Here is a 16929-nt window from a genome sequence, read left to right on the forward strand (position 1 = left end):
ACTCCATGTCCTTCTTGTGTTGGGAGCCCCAGAAAACTGAACCTAGATGCAGTACTCCAGGTGGGATCTTACACAGAGAGCAGAGTAGGGGGCAGAATCACCTCCCTTGACCTGCTCGTCACACTTCTCTTGATGCAGCCCAGGACACAGTTGGTCTTCTGGGCAGTAAGAGCACATTGCCAGCCCGTGTTGAGTCTTTCGTCAACCAGTACCCTTAATGTTTTCTCCTTAGGGCTGCCCTCAAGCCATTCTCCACCCAGCCTGAATCTGTGCTTGGATCTTATTGCTAAGGAGTGGTGCAAGCTGTCTACTAAGCACTGTATTAGGACTGATACCTGAAAACATTAATTTTATTGGCTTGCACGGAGCCCCAGTGAAAGTACTGAAGAGATGCCTGGGAGACCTGTAACTTCTATTGCCAAAGTCTTCAGAAACAGGGCTGGTCTTGTCTCAAGAGGGAGATGCGTGACCTCTCCAGGCCATATCCAGCCCTAATATTCCTTAAATACTACATGTGGCTGCTTGGCCTTTGAAAAACAGTATGTGCCTCCACTTAAAAATAAACAGACTTTGAAGTAAAACTTTGTTGTGTTGTTTGATGTGCGTTCAGGCACAAAAGCTTTTCAAGTTCACTGGGTTTGATTCAGCAATATCAATTGTTCCAAACCCAGATCCTTGCCCCCTTTTCCTGCCTCACTGACTTTCTTCTAATCGCTTTCAGTTCTGGAGTAAGAATAATAATATTTTAGATCAAAGAGATGTCCCCTCTAAGCTCTTCAAGCTATCTGCATCCAAAAGCAGGCCTGTTTTTGTTTTTATTTCTAACAGTACTACTTGGTCTGACAAAAGATACGCTACCTCTCCCTATGGAACCTTGCCTTGTTTCTCTTGTAGACCACAATAGCTGCCACAGAACACCAGCAAGTTTTGTGTTGGTGGTGTTCTTCGGTTTTCCTTTTGTGCAGTAAACTGCATTTGTTAGCTGCCTGCCGTTGTTTTTCCTTCTTGTCTAAATATAGAGGCAGCTGTCTACTTACAGCCACAATGTTTCTAAGAAAAGCTCAGGCCGTTTGCAATACCCAAAGCAACTGCTTTGCTTTTCTGATTGGCCACCGGATGGCACTGTAAAGCGTACATCTTAATGACCTTTAAGAAGTAAATCAGTTGTGCTTGTTTGTGCTTGATATCCGAAGGAAACCTTAGGCATAAACGTTATTGCCTAGCTGACTGGAGTGAAAACAATCCCCAGCTTGCATCCTTTCAACACTTTGTTGGACAGGGCTGTAGTCTGATAATGAGTCTGTGATGCCCATCCTCAAAGTGCTCTTTCAGTTTCTCCAGGGCTGACACAGCAAAACATAGGTGGAAAATCTGATTTCCATTAGGAAAGTGTAAGTGCGGCCTGGAGGCATTCTGTGCTGAATGCGAACTATAACAGGCTGTATTGGTTTTTGTATTTGAAGCTGATCCCAATTGTGTAGAACATGTACCTAACCACTATGAGAATAAAGAGTTAGAAGTGAACATCTGCCAAAGTGCTCTTTTTTTCCAGAAGTTATTTTTAAGTGTGTGCTGTGAACTGGTGAGGATGAAGGCTAAAACTCTTTCTCTACGTTTCTTTTTTATTTTTGGTTGTTGTTGCATCTCTTATAGACTTCTGTAGGTCCTTGCATGTCGCATCTGCCACTGCGTGTCACACAGGATTACAGGAGCTGTCGGCTCTTTTGCCTTATGGTCCCTCCATCCCTCTGGGTCTGTCCTTTTCAGGTCTTGGATCTGAGAAGCAGCAGACTTAGTCACTGCTTGGGTCAGAAGCTCCAACTGAAAAGCTGCCCAAATCACAAAACCCAGTGTTTTCTTCATCTGTGCTGCTGTTAAAGCTCAACCAAGGTTCCAGATCTTTGTCTGTGAAGGGAAAGTCATTATTTGATAATGCACCCACGCTGTATGGAGAGAAATCCTCCACACATCATGACTGCTTTGAAGTTCTGACCAATTACTAAAAACACAGTTTCATCTACATCTGTGTTTCCCTTTTTCCCACAAATTTGGCAGAAGCATTAGCCACCAAGGCCCGGCACAACTCCGTCTTTCCTCTCATTCAGTAGATGCATCCACACCGCTATTTCATGTTGGCGATCCAATGAATATGTGAATGTTCCCATGTAGCACCAGAGAACCACTGAGGGCTGTAAGGGCGTAGCATGATTTTCACTACAGCTTTAACCCTGAGTGCTAACTTGGAAATTAATATTGCAAAATTGGAGCCAAACTTGAATGGTTGATCTGGTGTGAGGTGTATGTATACGTACAGGCTTGATTTACTGATAATGAGATTTAAGGAGGTGACATCCTTTCTAAATGTAGAAGTTGAACTGTTGCAGAGTTTACCTAAGGCAGTGTTCTCTACTGCACAAATCACTGTTTTAGCAGGCAGCAGGAGAACTACATGTTGCAAAGATTACAGCTACAGCCAGACCAAGTCAGTCAACAATGCAAACTTGTGTCACCACGTCAGATTTCTTAGTTTAAACACAAGAGGGGAGAAAGATCTGTCCGTCATCAAGGCGTCCACATGGTGGCACACTTATTCCATGGACAAAAAAAACCCAGTGCTTCCTGCCCCAATCGACTGACTGTGATCTATAAGGTTTGTAATAAAAAAGAGCCACCAGTCTTTGAAGACCTGACCTGCACATGTGTAAGTACCAAGCGCCCCTTACTGTGCTTTTATGTCTCCACTTTTGAGGATTGGCGACTTTTTAAATGAAACATTATTTTTCTGTTTCTTCTCTGTGACCTTGTATGAAGATGCTTTTACAATTGTGTCTGACCTTTTACATTTTGTGAAGTGCCGTGTACATTTATTGTTGTTGTTCTCTGTGCTAGAAACACCGTGGTGCTCTCCAATTAAGGTGAAACATGGTTATGCAAACTGCAGGACACCTCAAGGGGAATATTACAAGAATGTACTGGGGACAAGATGTGATATCCGTTGTCAAAAAGGCTATGAACTGCATGGCCCTCAGCAGCTCATCTGTCAGTCGAGTAAACGCTGGTCTGGGAAAGTGCTGTGCAAACGTAAGTAGTGCAAATGCAGCAGGCACTGAGCTCTGCTCATCTTTGTACTCGGTGTAGCCAAAACCTGTGAGTCCTAAGCAAAGTGAAACAACACCTAACAAGGTGAAACAGTCATCTTTGGTGGCTGTTTAGTCTTGGATAGTATGCTGGGCTGTGTAGACTGGCTTGTCACCCGAAGGTCTTGTAGTGGTACATAGTGTGATAAGTATCACAAGTGAAGTAGAGGACAAAGAGGACAATGTTTTACAAGTGTGGGGTTTTTATTTGCAGGAAGAGTTTTATGAAAAGAGCTTTAAAACTTCTTTAGAAAATCGTCCATTGTGGATTTTGTAAGCTGATGCAATTTTTATCAGGTGCTTAAGTGGGCTCTTGCAGTAAAACATATGTGTACATGCTACCTCCCTCATATAAATACTGCATTGGGCTAACGTGTGTGTAAAATTGAATATGAAAGATGATAAATAAGTTAAATAAGAAAAGTGCAAAAATCTCACATGGGAATTTGCTTGGTAGCTGCACCTTTATTTCTCTGCAGTACATCCAGGACATTATTCTAAGGGAGTATCAACAGGTTTTCAGAACTCTCTTCTCTGTTTCAGAGAAGCGCTGCCCCACACTCTCCATGCCAACCAATGGGGGATTTAAGTGCTTGGATGGTGCCTACTTTGGCTCCAGGTGCGAGTACTACTGCTCACCAGGGTACCAGTTGAAAGGCGACCGCATAGTGACATGCATGGACAACAAAGCTTGGAGTGGCCGACCAGCTTCCTGTGTGGGTAAGTAGAATCACAGAATGGTTTGGGCTGGAAGGAAGGGATCTCAAAGCCCACCCAGCCCAACCCCCTGCTGTGGGCAGGGCTGCCCCCCCAGCTCAGGCTGCCCTGGGCCCCATCCAACCTGGCCTTGAGCACCTACAGGAATGAGGCACCACAGCTTCTCTGGGCAGCTGTGCCAGCACCTTGAAGTAGGATGCTCTGTCTGCATTGTGATATTTCCCTGGACGGGTTGGACACTGACTCCTTTTTCTGACATCCTCTCTTGCTTTTGTTTCTTGGTATCACAGTCTTCCAGCTAGTCCCAGAGAGTATGGATGGATTGTAGTCATGATGGTGACCACAGTGAGCTAGTCTTAGTTTCACATGAGTTTTGCCAGCAGTTTCCATTATGGAGTCACCAGTTTCATGGGTATCTCAGTTGGTAGGATTGGTTTTATATCCATGAATCAATCAGGACAGAAACAAATATCGAGACTTAGCTTTTCTTCCAACTGACAAGATTCGGCAGATAGGCAGCGAAGTCTCAGCTGCTGTTTACAGAATCACAGAATCATAGAATGACAAGGTTGGAAAGGACCTACAAGATCATGTAGTCCAACCATCCTCCCATTACTGTAGCTACAGCAAACCACTAAACCATCTCTCTTAGCTCCTCATCCAGACGCCTCTTGAACGCTGCCAGAGACAGCGACTCCACCACCTCTCCCTGGGCAGCCATTCCTGTGCCTGACCACTCTCTTAGAGAAAGGTTCAACAGCTGCCCACAAAGAAAAGTTTAGCCATCTGACTTGGCTACCAGTAAAATGAGCTTGTGGGTGGTAGGATATTGTGGGTGGTAGGATATTTGTGCTCAGTGTTTTTTGTATATGGTATCTTGGTTTTCCTCAGAGTGTGTGCTGCTTATTCTAGGTGAGTAAATAAATTTGAAGTCTCCCCACTGAGGCTTCACATTTGAAGAATTTTTTTTATTTTTCCTGCTACTTGTTGTGCAAATGTATGAATAATCCTGCTGCTTATGTCCAGCCTGTTTGTGGTGTCGTTTTTGTTTACAAAAATGAGCCATGTCCTTCTCTGTGGCATGGGTAGAAAAAGAAAAACAAATCCTTTCAAGTTTGGGAATCATTAAATGTTTTCTGTATTTCCTGGCTCTTTCAGTCTGTTTTTGGCATCGGTGTGCTTATTGCTGAAGATGCTGGCTTGCATTATAGAAAGTAAGCAAGTTTATTTTAGGCAAAAATAAGAAAAGCTTAGGGTTACACTTCCACTTCTTTTTTATTCCAAAATAATGTTGGTTAATGCATAGGGTAAGATTGCAAGTCCAAAGTAACCAAGTAACAGCATTATTTAAGTTTGGGTATGTAAGGGAAACTGTTGATCACAGCCTGAACCTCTGAATAACCATCTGAGGCAAGTGATGAGTCAGCTGTGGGAGCACAGGTGGAGGCAATTCAGCTGTGCTCCTGGAAGGGGTGGAGCTTGGCTCCACCTCTCCTAGATCCCATTTAAGGGCTAACTACCAGTAAGGTAGCATCTCTTTCTGGAGAATGCTCCTTCACGGGTTTCTTGAGTTGAGCCTCAATATTGATGAGCATCCATCTCAACTGAAAGCCTCCGCACTGGTGAGTCTTTCCTTAGATACCCTCTGGCTATTTACTCTGTAATTACAACTATACACTTGTATTATTCCAACTATACAGGGTAATACCACATGGTATGGAGAAGACCCTTTCAAACTTTGTGCATGCTGTTTTTGCACCTACTTAGTGAGTTAAGCAGTTAGCAAGCTATTAAATAAGATTATCTTTTAACCTCTTGACAGGTAAGATATGAATTCTTTGTGACCAAACATGGCCTTCAAAGCACAATGCAGTGTGATTAACACGCATTCCTTAGTGTGGTTCACTAGTACAGAAAAGCTGCTAGTGAACTGGGCCCAAAGAGAACCAGCTGAACAGATGCTCTTCCTCATGTGAAAGGACCTTGTCAGTCCTTTCAAACTCAGACTATTCTACCATTCTGTGACTCAGAAGGGATGTTACCAGCTCATGCCTGTGATTAAGCATGAAGTTCATATCGCTGGGTGGCAGAGAGGGCTGGGGACACTGCAGGTATTGGCATAAAGTGTGGCAGAATTATCACAGAGCTGAATTTATAACTGTTGGAAACATGGGGCTTCCCTCTAAACTTTAACACTGTAGTTGCACTGCTAAGCGATTTTGCACAAAAATTCTTGTTGTTCACAGCAATATAGAAGATCAGTGTAGCATCAGGCAAGCATCGTTGCCTGCAGAATCTTTTTCATTGAAAGGAGGAAAAAGAGATGCTGTTTTTCTTCAAGAAAATTAGGTGTGTTTTAGCAGTCGCTTATGGGAGCCCTTATAGACAGTGGATATTAACTTCCAACAAAGCAGTTCATCCCCTCTCCCACCCATAAGAGGGATGATATCCTTCGTGATGCTGAACTGAAGGAAGAAGACCGAAGTATAGCTGCTGCAGCTATCGGTTAGATAAAAATGCCAATTTTCACTTGAATAAATTTTCCATTACGTCTTTAATTCACTGTAACGTAGACTGAAATAGGGATTTTCTTCAGAAGAGTTAAAAACGTCTCTTTTTTTTTTTTTCTTTTTTCCTCTTCATTGAAGGTTTCGTTTCCTGCTGCTTTTATAGCAGAGGTTGTGGTAAATGGCTGTCATCATGCTAAGCCTTTCTTTTCACATCCTAGGAAGACTGTACTGATAGGTGGTTAACTAACAGCTGATGTCTGAAACGGGCTTTGCACCCTGAGTCATTAATTATACAGGCAGTGATAATGGATGTTTTGAAATACAGAGCAGTGCCTTGTGGAGGACAGAACAGTGTTTTTCATTTACCCTTTCACGATTTCCAGTCTCTTGTCTCTATGTTTTTGACACACAATAATGTTTTGAATTAGCTTCCAGCCATGAAGCACTAATTGCAGGGTTTGTATGTGACAGCAGATTCCTGAATGAGCACTGGCCACTCAATACCATCCCTTCTCTTTCTGTCCTGCTAAATCCTCTCATCATCCCCTGCTCACAAGCAAATAGCAGACAAGAAAGGCAGTCAACAAGATCTTTACATTTGGTTGTTGATGTTGCTAATATGGCCATTAGTACGCGAAAGAGAATAAATGTAAAAGCTATTTGAAAACTTAACATTTTCTCAACGAAGTTCAAAAGGCAGCTTTGAAATTGATTTCTTCTGCTAACCTCCTGACTTAAGCGGTCATGGCCCCAAGCTGCCAGAGTTCAAGAAAGGTTTGGCCAACTCTGATTGTTGGGTGGTCCTGTGTGGAGTCAGGGGTTGGACTCGATGGTGCTAATGGGTCTCTTCTAACATTGGATATTCTGTGATTTCTGCAACACCGCTTCTGAGCATAGGGCAGCATACCAGTCGTTGCTGGGAAGCCAAGGAAAGCAACAATTGACAAGAATACAGGAAGAGCAGTGGCCAAATGGCTCCAATGCTTTTTATTTTTTTCTTATTCTTTTTGGTGGAAATTCCGTTTCCCTGCCTACGATGTGAACCTTCCTGGCAAGTCTCATCCAGTAAATACACAGCCCTGCCAGACAGCTTAAATAAATCAGTTTCAGCAGTGACACAGCAGTAGAAGTGTTAAGAAGAATCATATGAGGTCAGAGTGCCCTGCAAAGCATCCTGCCTCCAACCCTGCCCAGGAATACTTGCTATGAGAGAGACTGCGATGATTCACAGCTTCTAGGGTCTCTTTTCCCCTCTGCTGAACCTTCCCCAGCAGTCAGCAGTCTTATAGCTTCCTCCAGAGGGTGCCTAGTGGTTTTGTTCCTGCACTAACTGTGTTGTTTGTCTTTATGGAGTGGAAGTCTGAGCTGGTTTGTGCCAGCCAGTCTGCTGTGTGCTAAACAATGGAACGAGGTTTTGAATGAATGAAGTGCTTAAAGCATTGTGTCTTAAATGCCATTCTGACTTTTGTTCTCTCACTGTATTTGTTTAATTTATACTGTCAGTACCGTGGTGCTGAGCTGTAGCCACAGCAAACTCACCAGGAACAGAAGCGGACCTGGTGATATCTGGTTGGTTTTCGTCTTAATTTGGCAGTGGATTACTGAGAGCAATGTAGTTTTGTAGAGGAGGGCAGAGCTGCCATGAAGTGTCTCACAAAGCATTCAGGGTTAAAGGAATAATCTTTTCTTAATAAAAATAAATAAATAAATGGAAGTCAGCTTTGGAGGTGGTCAAGTTCCTGAAATACTATTAAAGCTTGAAGGGAGTATAGCAGGGCTGCAGTACTGCAATATGTTAAACTGATGGAAGACACTGTGTTGCTTTAGTATATGAAGGCCTGTAGTGTTATGTTATGAATTTGTTGCTTTATAAAGACCCAAAGCTTTTCTCATTTCTTTTTAATTGAAAGACAGATTTTGCTTTGTCATGCAAATGAGAAATGAAGGCCTGCCACCCTCTAAATTTGAGCAGTGTTTTAGGGATTGTCATCTACTTGCAGGTAAAGAGCAGTCCTGTCTTGCTGCTTATTTTTAAGTGTGACTTCATGTATTTAGACTTTATTTTGGGCGCAGCTCAAGTGATGATCAAAAAACCAAAGACTAAGTAATTAAAGGTGGATGTTTTAATAATTGTTATGGTGTTTAGACTTGGTTCACTGATGTAGTAGTATCAAAGAAAGGCAAGCAGTAATGTGTTACTTTTATCCAGCATTAGGATTCTTTATCATCACCACGGTTCTCGTACTCCTTAATAATAGTCACAATGTTCTGTTAGCACTTAATTGAGCTTTCAAAACGTACTTGATCTGCTTTGTTATTCATTTATTACCTGCAACGCATTATTATAAGAATTACCTGATAAAATGCAGCAGTAATTCTCTACAGAAATGACAATTTTGTCAGTTTTGTGTTATTTATTTCTCTTTTGCCACTGCTGCAGGAAAAATAACCAGCAAGTTGATGGTTTTCATTAGGCTTTTTTTTGGGGGGGAAATGGGGAGGGGAGTGATGAGGATCTCTGTCATCTATTACTCGTGTTCCAAAAAGGTGAGAAGCACAGGCTTCACTTGCATTGGTTGGGCCATCTCTGGCGTTGAAGAGGCCAGCTGAACGTGGTTACTCTGACAGCAGGATGGTAACTACAAAGAAAATGAGCAGTTCTAACAGATGCAAAGGTGCCCATTTCTCTGAGGTTTATCATAGAATCATTATTTCAACAGATACAGAACCTCCGAGAATCCAGTGCCCAAGCGTGAAGGAGAAAACTGCGGAGCCCAACAAGTTGACAGCCAGAGTGTTCTGGGATACCCCGGAGGGAAGGGACACCGCTGATGGGATTTTGACAGAGTAGGTAGAAATCCATAGGTGTCTGTGGGAAATATCCCATGCAGACTTGTCCGATGAGTGACTACAGCCTTGGCTGGGTATTGCTCCTGGAAGAAAAGCAATAGGATGAGCCATTTCAGGTTTTTCTTGTATAAAGATATGGAAGCTTAAGTTAGGTTCTTTTGGGCATTACGTTATGCTCAGCTATACTATGAATTGTCTTATAAGAAGCAAGCAGGCCCTGACTGCCCTGCTCCCTTTTTGTCAATGGAATGGCATCTTTTTGAGTGGGGCTGGTGGCAGCATGTGTGACTGACCCGGTCCCCACTATGCAGCTTCTTCCTGTGCTTACTCTCATTATTTAGCCATGTAAAACAGCTGGATAAACTCAGCATGCCCCAGACTTCACTCTTTAGGCTTTTATAGTGCTGGAAGTAGGAGAATACCAGTGAATTTATGAATGCCTGTCCTGTTTTATCTCCTGTTTTTAGTGTTATTTTGAAAGGCCTGCCACCAGGGTCACATTTTCCAGAAGGCGACCATAAAATCCAGTATACCGTGTATGACAGAGCTGAAAATAAGGGCACTTGCAAATTCCTTGTTAAAGTTAGAGGTAAGAATGATCTTCTACACTACAAATACAGTTACTGATGTGCACCTGGGTTAGTAGGCAGCTTTAGAAATGTCCCTGTCTACCTCCGTATTTGTCTGTGCGTATGCACACATACATGTATTTAACGTTTATATTGACTATGCAACTGAGTGTATCATCTTGCTTGAGTCTCTGACAGCCAGAACCACAGCAGGGTGTGCATCTGGCATGCTGCAAGTCAAGGAGAGGCTCTAGTGATCCATCCTCCTCCATACTGTTGAGAATGTCAGCTGCTGAATCAAGTAGCAGAAGGAGCTATACAGCTGTGCCTCCCATCTGTCAAGAAGAGTTGCCTTTTCACAAGTCTAGGTCTTGAAATCTGCAGTTGAATCTGTGGACATGATGAGATCTCTTTGAGCTCTATGGTCAGTTGTTACCATATACCACAGTGACACACACACACCCCTCAATATCTGTGTCCCTTTAGCTTATATATGATACTAAGAAGAGCTTTTATTTGTTCGTTTTTTTTGCATACTTGATTTTAACAACAGAAATAGCAAAAAGAAAAAACATCTTCCATATTGGTGTGCTGTTGGCTGTGATTCATGTCCTGCCTCTTTTTTCCCCCTCCATGTCTTGTCTTTCTTTCTTAAAGTCAGGCGCTGTGTGAAACTAAATGCTCCAGATAATGGCTACATCAAGTGTTCAGGTGATGGAAATAATTATGGTGCTACGTGTGAATTTTCATGCATTGGAGGCTATGAGCTGCAAGGCAGCCCGGCTAGAGTGTGCCAGTACAATTTGGGGTGGTCAGGAGCGGAGCCAACCTGTGCACGTAAGTGAGTATTTCGCTGCGTTACTGAAAGGGCTATGATGGTTCTCACAGAAGTAAGAACTGGGGAAGAAGCTTGGAGTCAAATACAGCTACAAACTTGAATGCCCTTCAGATAAAAAAAATCTTTATTTTCCCTGCCAACTCACTCTTAGATCTGAAGCATGTGCCACCTTTGGCTGTTTTATTCCTGGGATAACAAAGGTGCCTTACAGCTGATAGTGTGTTTCAGCCCAGGTCTTTATACAAAAGATCACATACTGCAGTCAAACCATTTTGTAAGCCACATTACAGCTTAAGATGAAATAGTTGGCTTCAATGAGGTCATTCTTTCAGCCGTCTCTTCTTTATTATTCTCTTGTTCCCGTGTTTCTGTATCTGACGCTTGTTCATCCTTTTAGAAATTGATCTGGTTTTAGTGTTCTCTATAACTTTTCTTTTAAATTTAATTCCAGCCATGAATATTAATGTGAATGTGAGAACTGCAGCTGCACTTCTGGATCAGTTTTATGAGAAGCGGAGACTGCTAATTATTTCAACTCCTACTGCAGCCAACTTCTTCTACAGGATGCAGCTGGGAATGCTGCAGGTAAAACACAGTCCAGGGTGGGTTGCAGGGGGTTGTAGCTTTTTTTACTTAGACACGTGATAAGATAAGCTCTGCTGTTGGTGTAAATCAGCAAACTTTTCAGCTATGGCGTTCTGGACAGTAGAGGATCTACTGGTAGTAGAGTGGTAGTGGTTCTGGATTAATCCTTTTTATGTGTGCCTGACTTTAAACATCATCTCCCTGTTTTCCAGTTCAAATCTATTCTGGATTGTACTGCCTCTGACTGACTAGTTACTCAAATCCAGGCAGTTCTGGCCTTCTTCCATCCTCTCAGCATTAATATTAAACCCGTACTCTAATAATCACTCCATCATTCAGTTCCCAAAGGAGTTAGGAAGAAGCATCCAGCATTTCAGTGGTTACAGTTCATGCAATATGAGTCTGGGGTCTGTAACTACAGTGTGAAGAAGTGCGACAAGCTCTAGAAATATTGTTTACCAGCAGACAGAAGACCAGAGGCTCAGCATAGATAAAAATCACCCAGAATGCTGGAGGTGCCACTGTGGTATTTTGTAACAAATCTTGGTATCTTTTAATGTCATTACAGTACTCGTGGTGGTGGTCTCTGTGTGGTGGTGTTCTTTAGAATCCTTCATCTAGTAGCCCCTGGACAAATTTCAGCTTAAACCATCTCACTAACTTGAGAAGTTCAGCTTCTATGTGAACACTCACACCAACTGCATTCTCTCTGATGGCTAACCTCTTTCTTCTTTCAACTCCTCCAGCCAGCACAGTGTGGCTTAGACCTCCGACACGTTACTGTTGTTGAGTTGGTTGGTATCTTCCCAGCGCAGATAGGAAGAATAGGTGTAAAGCTGCTGCCCCCTTCACTTGCACTGCAACTCAGGTAAAGTAAGGTTTGATTGCTGTTATGTGGGCTACAGCACAGATATTGTTTTTGAATTCCTGCATTTTATTATCTAAATAGGCATTTTACTGTACTGACACTGAAAGGCAAGTAGATTTTATGAGTAAGTTTCAGTATTTACTCTCTACTAACTTGCAAGAGCTACTGAAAATTGCTGGGCATTTGGGATTTATGAAATTAAGAGTGTGTTTTGTATTTACATTGTCTGTGGAGCAGCTCACTCGAGTGCTGTCTTCCTTGCCTCTTTGCTCCATAAACGATGCTAATTCAGGTGAGATCTCTGTGTGTCCCTTTATCAGAGATTCACACAATGGCTTGGTCTGGAAGGAACCTCAAACCCCACCCAGCCCCAAACCCTGCTTTCACTAGGGCTGCCCCCCACCAGCTCAGGCTGCCCAGGACCCCATCCAACCTGGTTCTTGAGCACATCCAGGGATGGAGGGATGTTATGCCTTTATGTTTTTGGGTACTGTCACTGGAAACACTGATTACAAACACATTTGTATTGTGCTGGAATTGGCTTGATGCAGTCCCAGCTGCCTGCAATCACTTGGCAAGGATGGCCCCAGGCCCCTCATCTATGCAGCGCTGCTGGAGGCTGTGGTCAGGCCAGAAGGTAAGTAGTGGGTGCTCTTTGAAGTCCCACGTGCAGGTGTGATATGGACCACATTTCAAAGGGCAAATGAACTCAGCCTCCTCAGCCTGACAGATGTTCATCAATTTTATGTATATAATTTTATATATCAATTTTATGGTGTCTGAAGTATTTTGACTGGGTTTTGAACTGGCAGGGTTCTCACTGGAAAGAGAGATTAAGTGTCAGCTTTGCCTGGGGATAGGAGGACTCCAAGAGCCAAAAGCAAAGGCCTATTTGGCAGGATAAGTGGTAGTAATTTAAGGAAAGAAGTCCAGGAACCACTGTGAAGGAAAGGACTCTGCCCTGATTGATGCTGGGTTTTGATCTCCAAAGTTGGAGTTACCAGTAGGTAAATTAGTTGCTAGCAGAGAGCAATGATAACTGACTTAAGTCATTTTGTTCTGCTTTTTCTCATCATGGTTTTGTATTACATGGCAGCAGAGAAACAGAATTGTCTACCTTTAACTCTTTAGCTCCATCACCATCATAGAATAATATCACAGAATGGTTTGGGTTGTTTTGTTGTGTTTTTTTTCAGTCAATATCTGCAGCACTTTTTTGTTTTGTTTCCTTTTGCTCTTGGGATAGGCTGCTGTTGAGGATCCCCCATTATAATTTCAACATTGTGGTGATGGACAAGCATGGAATGGACAAGGAACGCTATCCTTTCCCGGCAACACCAGCTGAGCTCTTTGCACTTATTGACAATTTTCCCTTGAGAAAAGAAGAGATGAAACTGCAAGCAGAAATTGGCCAGTCCTGTCCTTAATTCAGAATTGCAGGGTTAGCATTTTGCCAGTGAATTTTTTATCCAGATAATTCTTCCCTCGGTGCTACGGAAAGCATGGCTTTTTCATCACTGATGTACAGAGTTGTTGTGTGTATCGTTATGTCTGTGTAGCTGCTCTGCATGGGCGTATGCATGATGCTTTTTTGTACTTTCAAAGAGTATCTTTAGAGAAACGTGTACGTAGGATTGCTACCCAATAGAACTGCTTGTACAGACATCAAAGAATTGAGGTACGTCTCCTGGGGTTTATTTTGGATTTTTCATTCAGTGTAAAATTCTTTCTTCCCATTTTATAAGTCTTTTATTAATAAAATATTGTTTTGCAAAGAAATAGTGCTCTAGAAGTCCTCTTAGCTTTAATGTTTAGTGATTAACATAAAAGTTGGTTCAAAATACCTTTCTATCAACAACTTAAGTCAGAGGTGAATGTCTGTGCCATGAGCGCACAGCAATCCAATCATTAAGGCTGCAAACGACCTCTAAGACCTCTATCTTGTCCAGCCGTCACTGCCCACATCCCTCATTGCAACATCTACACGGCTCTTGAACACATACAGGGATGGTGACTCCACCACCTCTCTGGGCAGCTTGTCCTCACTGCCTTTCTGCTCCTCCTAATACCCAACCAGAACCTCCCCTGGCAGAACTGGAGGGCATTATGTCTCATCCTATTGCTGTCACTGCCCCCACCTCACCACAGCCTCCTTTCAGGTGGCTGTAGAGAGCAATGAGGTCTCCTCTGAGCCCTCTCCTCTTCTCCAGACTGAACAATCCCAGTTCTTACTGGGACTTGTCTTATAACAGATCTGACATAATAAAGTCCATTTCAAACAAAAAGTATAAGCCAAAGGTGATGCAAGTAACTGCTTCCAGCAGTACCAAAAGAAAATAGCTCATGGCAGGTTTACAGGAGTCAGTGCCAGGAGGAATTTGATAACAGAACGGTGAGCAACATAGAAAATGAGTGGTAAATACTAAAGGTCATATGCTTGATAGAAAGACACGCTCTTACCTGGTGTTCCATGTTCAGCAAGTTGGAGCAACAGCTTTCTTTCCCTTTTCATCCTGGAGACAACTTGGGCTGCTGTTCTGATGGCAGTGGAACGTTCCCACAGGGAAACCTTGTTAAGGATTCATCATTTCCAGCTCTGTGAAAATAGTTCTTTGCAACTCATCACTTAACAGTAACAACAATAAAAACACCGCTTAATAAAAATTGTTAGGGGGAAATTAAAAAAAAAGATACAGTTCTCTAGTGTTTATTTGAAACCCACCACCTCGCCCAGCCTCTACAAAGAATCTATACTGTGCATGAAGAATACAAACCCAAAAGGAGTGAAAAGTGCTGAGAAGTATGAGTTATAGCTTGAAGTGTCAGGTGGGTAATCCCTCAGGACTGAACAGCATCTCAGTGTCTGTGCGGCTCATTCACAGCGTGGCCCTTTTGGTTTCAGATAAATGCTTAAGTGTAAAGCAGAGTTTATTGTGACAGTCACTAGCAAAAGCTAACAGAAAACTTAGTGCAAGAGCACTGAAGCGAGTGGAGAAGATGGGCTGCTTCTGAAATGGTCTGGAGCCTTAACCCAAGAGAAGGCATGATAGCATTGCACAGCCAAGGCAAAGACCTCCCTCAGACCTGATGCCAAAGGCAAAGAAGATTCAGATGCACACTGCAGGTGGTACTGCCAGGTTTGTGAGGATGGGCACTTGGAGGAGCAGGAAGCCTTCTTTTAAATGAGCTGTCCAAGAGTTCCCAAGATGCAAGGACTGTTTGGGTGATGAAATCATAGAAATAAACAGCTGATGGATACAGCCGTTTCATTTCTTGTTTGAAGAACACTGGTGGCTACAGAAACTAAGACGCAGCACTCCAAATCACTTCATGTCTGAAGCAACACCTGCAGAACAGCCAGCCCAAGGACACATCTATGTAACATACTGATATGGCCATTGCTGCTTTGGCACATCTGTATGCATAACATGAATGCACAGGTGGACAGGTCATTTCAGCAGCCCTTTTACTCATTCAAGAAGCACATTAGTGTTTTCCAATTACTTTTTTAAAAATAAATAATAAATAAATCCAGTTGTTCACTGAGTCTGATTGTTCTATTTCTGCAGCTCCAATCTGTTGCTGCTCCATTTTAGATGCAGAATTGGTGCATGCAGCCATCTTTCATGTCTGGGTGAATAAGAGTGGGGCTTGATGATTGCTGCAGCTGGAAAGTGATTGCAATCACCAGTCCACTAAAGGAAATTGAATTAAGTGGATGGAAGTGCATGAGTGATTGGATTACCAGTTATAGTTCTACACAGAACACCTGCTAAAATCCTGTGATTAGCAAAAGCTGCTCTTGACAAAATACATAAGCTTTCTGGCATTTTCTGTGGAACAGACAAACACCATGTGCCATCTCTGACTTGGAGCCAGATCATCATGCAGGTATGGGCTGCAGGTATGAGGCAGATTTGCCCTTCTGGGAGAAGAATGAATGACAGACTTGGTACTACTGCCTTTAGGCCAACATCTCCAAACACATTCTAAATCATGTTGTGTAAGCAAGGTGCAGTAGCTACATCATTCATTCCACTTCTTAAAAATCAGAAATGATTAAAAAGCATTTCAGATAGGATTTACCTGCCTTCCTCACAATCACGCAGGCTGGACTCTTCCTTTGACATCTGTCATGGCTCTTCTTGGCATGGCTGCTAATCCTACCAACCACTGCTGTCAAAATGCAAATCCTGTTACAAGCACAAATTGGGTGGGGAGGATTAAAGGCAGCACAACCAGGGAGCAGAACCTGCACTGAGTCTCCTTTGCTCTCCTGCTCCAGAACTGACAGATCACTGTGGGCACCCAGCCAGGGGCTGGAGGCATCTGTGTCAGTCTGGAAATAGGTCTTGGGTTTGAATATGATTTCAACAAGTGAAAAGCTTCCATCATTTTAGAACAGAAAATTGTTTTTGTTTCTGCCATGCCACATCTTTTGGAACAAGACTGCTGCCATTTCCCAGGAGCCCCCAAACAATTCTCTGCGTGACCAGAATTTCCTCCAAACCCATACAAGAATCTGCACGTTTAATGAGAATAATCCCTGCCATCGCACACCTGCAAGGGGGGGAGACAAAAGTTGCATATCCCCTTTCTTGAAGTTCAGACCATCCCTTCTAGAAAAGCCTCACAGCTCTGATGACAGCACTCCTGACCACAGCAGCTCTGTGCTGAACGACTGCAATGTGGCGTTCTGTTACAGCTCAGTACTTACCTAAGAGCCTGAGTCAGACTGAGTAACACAATTAATGACAACAAAGGGTACAAGGTAACAAACCTTGGAAATTGGTACATTCAGCGGAGGTGAAGAGACCTCAGCGCCAAGAGCTTGAGTTGAAGTAAGCATGACTCA

The 16929-nt window shown here is 42.9% G+C and overlaps 1 protein-coding gene across 3 annotated transcripts in view; it reads left to right on the forward strand.

The window, feature by feature from the left end:
* SRPX (sushi repeat containing protein X-linked) overlaps positions 1-13846 on the forward strand; it is a 37184-nt gene extending 23338 nt beyond the window's left edge. For 2 of the 3 annotated variants that reach the window (XM_072340511.1, XM_072340522.1), the window contains 8 exons: positions 2890-3081; positions 3681-3857; positions 9085-9211; positions 9682-9803; positions 10441-10620; positions 11073-11206; positions 11953-12074; positions 13321-13846. In XM_072340511.1, coding sequence (XP_072196612.1) covers positions 2890-3081; positions 3681-3857; positions 9085-9211; positions 9682-9803; positions 10441-10620; positions 11073-11206; positions 11953-12074; positions 13321-13501 — 1235 coding nt within the window. In that variant the 3' untranslated portion in view covers positions 13502-13846. Of the gene's footprint in view, positions 1-2889; positions 3082-3680; positions 3858-9084; positions 9212-9681; positions 9804-10440; positions 10621-11072; positions 11207-11952; positions 12075-12311; positions 12367-13320 lie in introns of all 3 variants that reach the window. The other variant, XM_072340533.1, reaches the window with a different exon arrangement.
* The last annotated feature ends 3083 nt before the right edge of the window (positions 13847-16929 follow it).

Source organism: Excalfactoria chinensis, chromosome 1 (genome assembly GCF_039878825.1).
Source record: "Excalfactoria chinensis isolate bCotChi1 chromosome 1, bCotChi1.hap2, whole genome shotgun sequence".
Taxonomy (NCBI): domain Eukaryota; kingdom Metazoa; phylum Chordata; class Aves; order Galliformes; family Phasianidae; genus Excalfactoria; species Excalfactoria chinensis.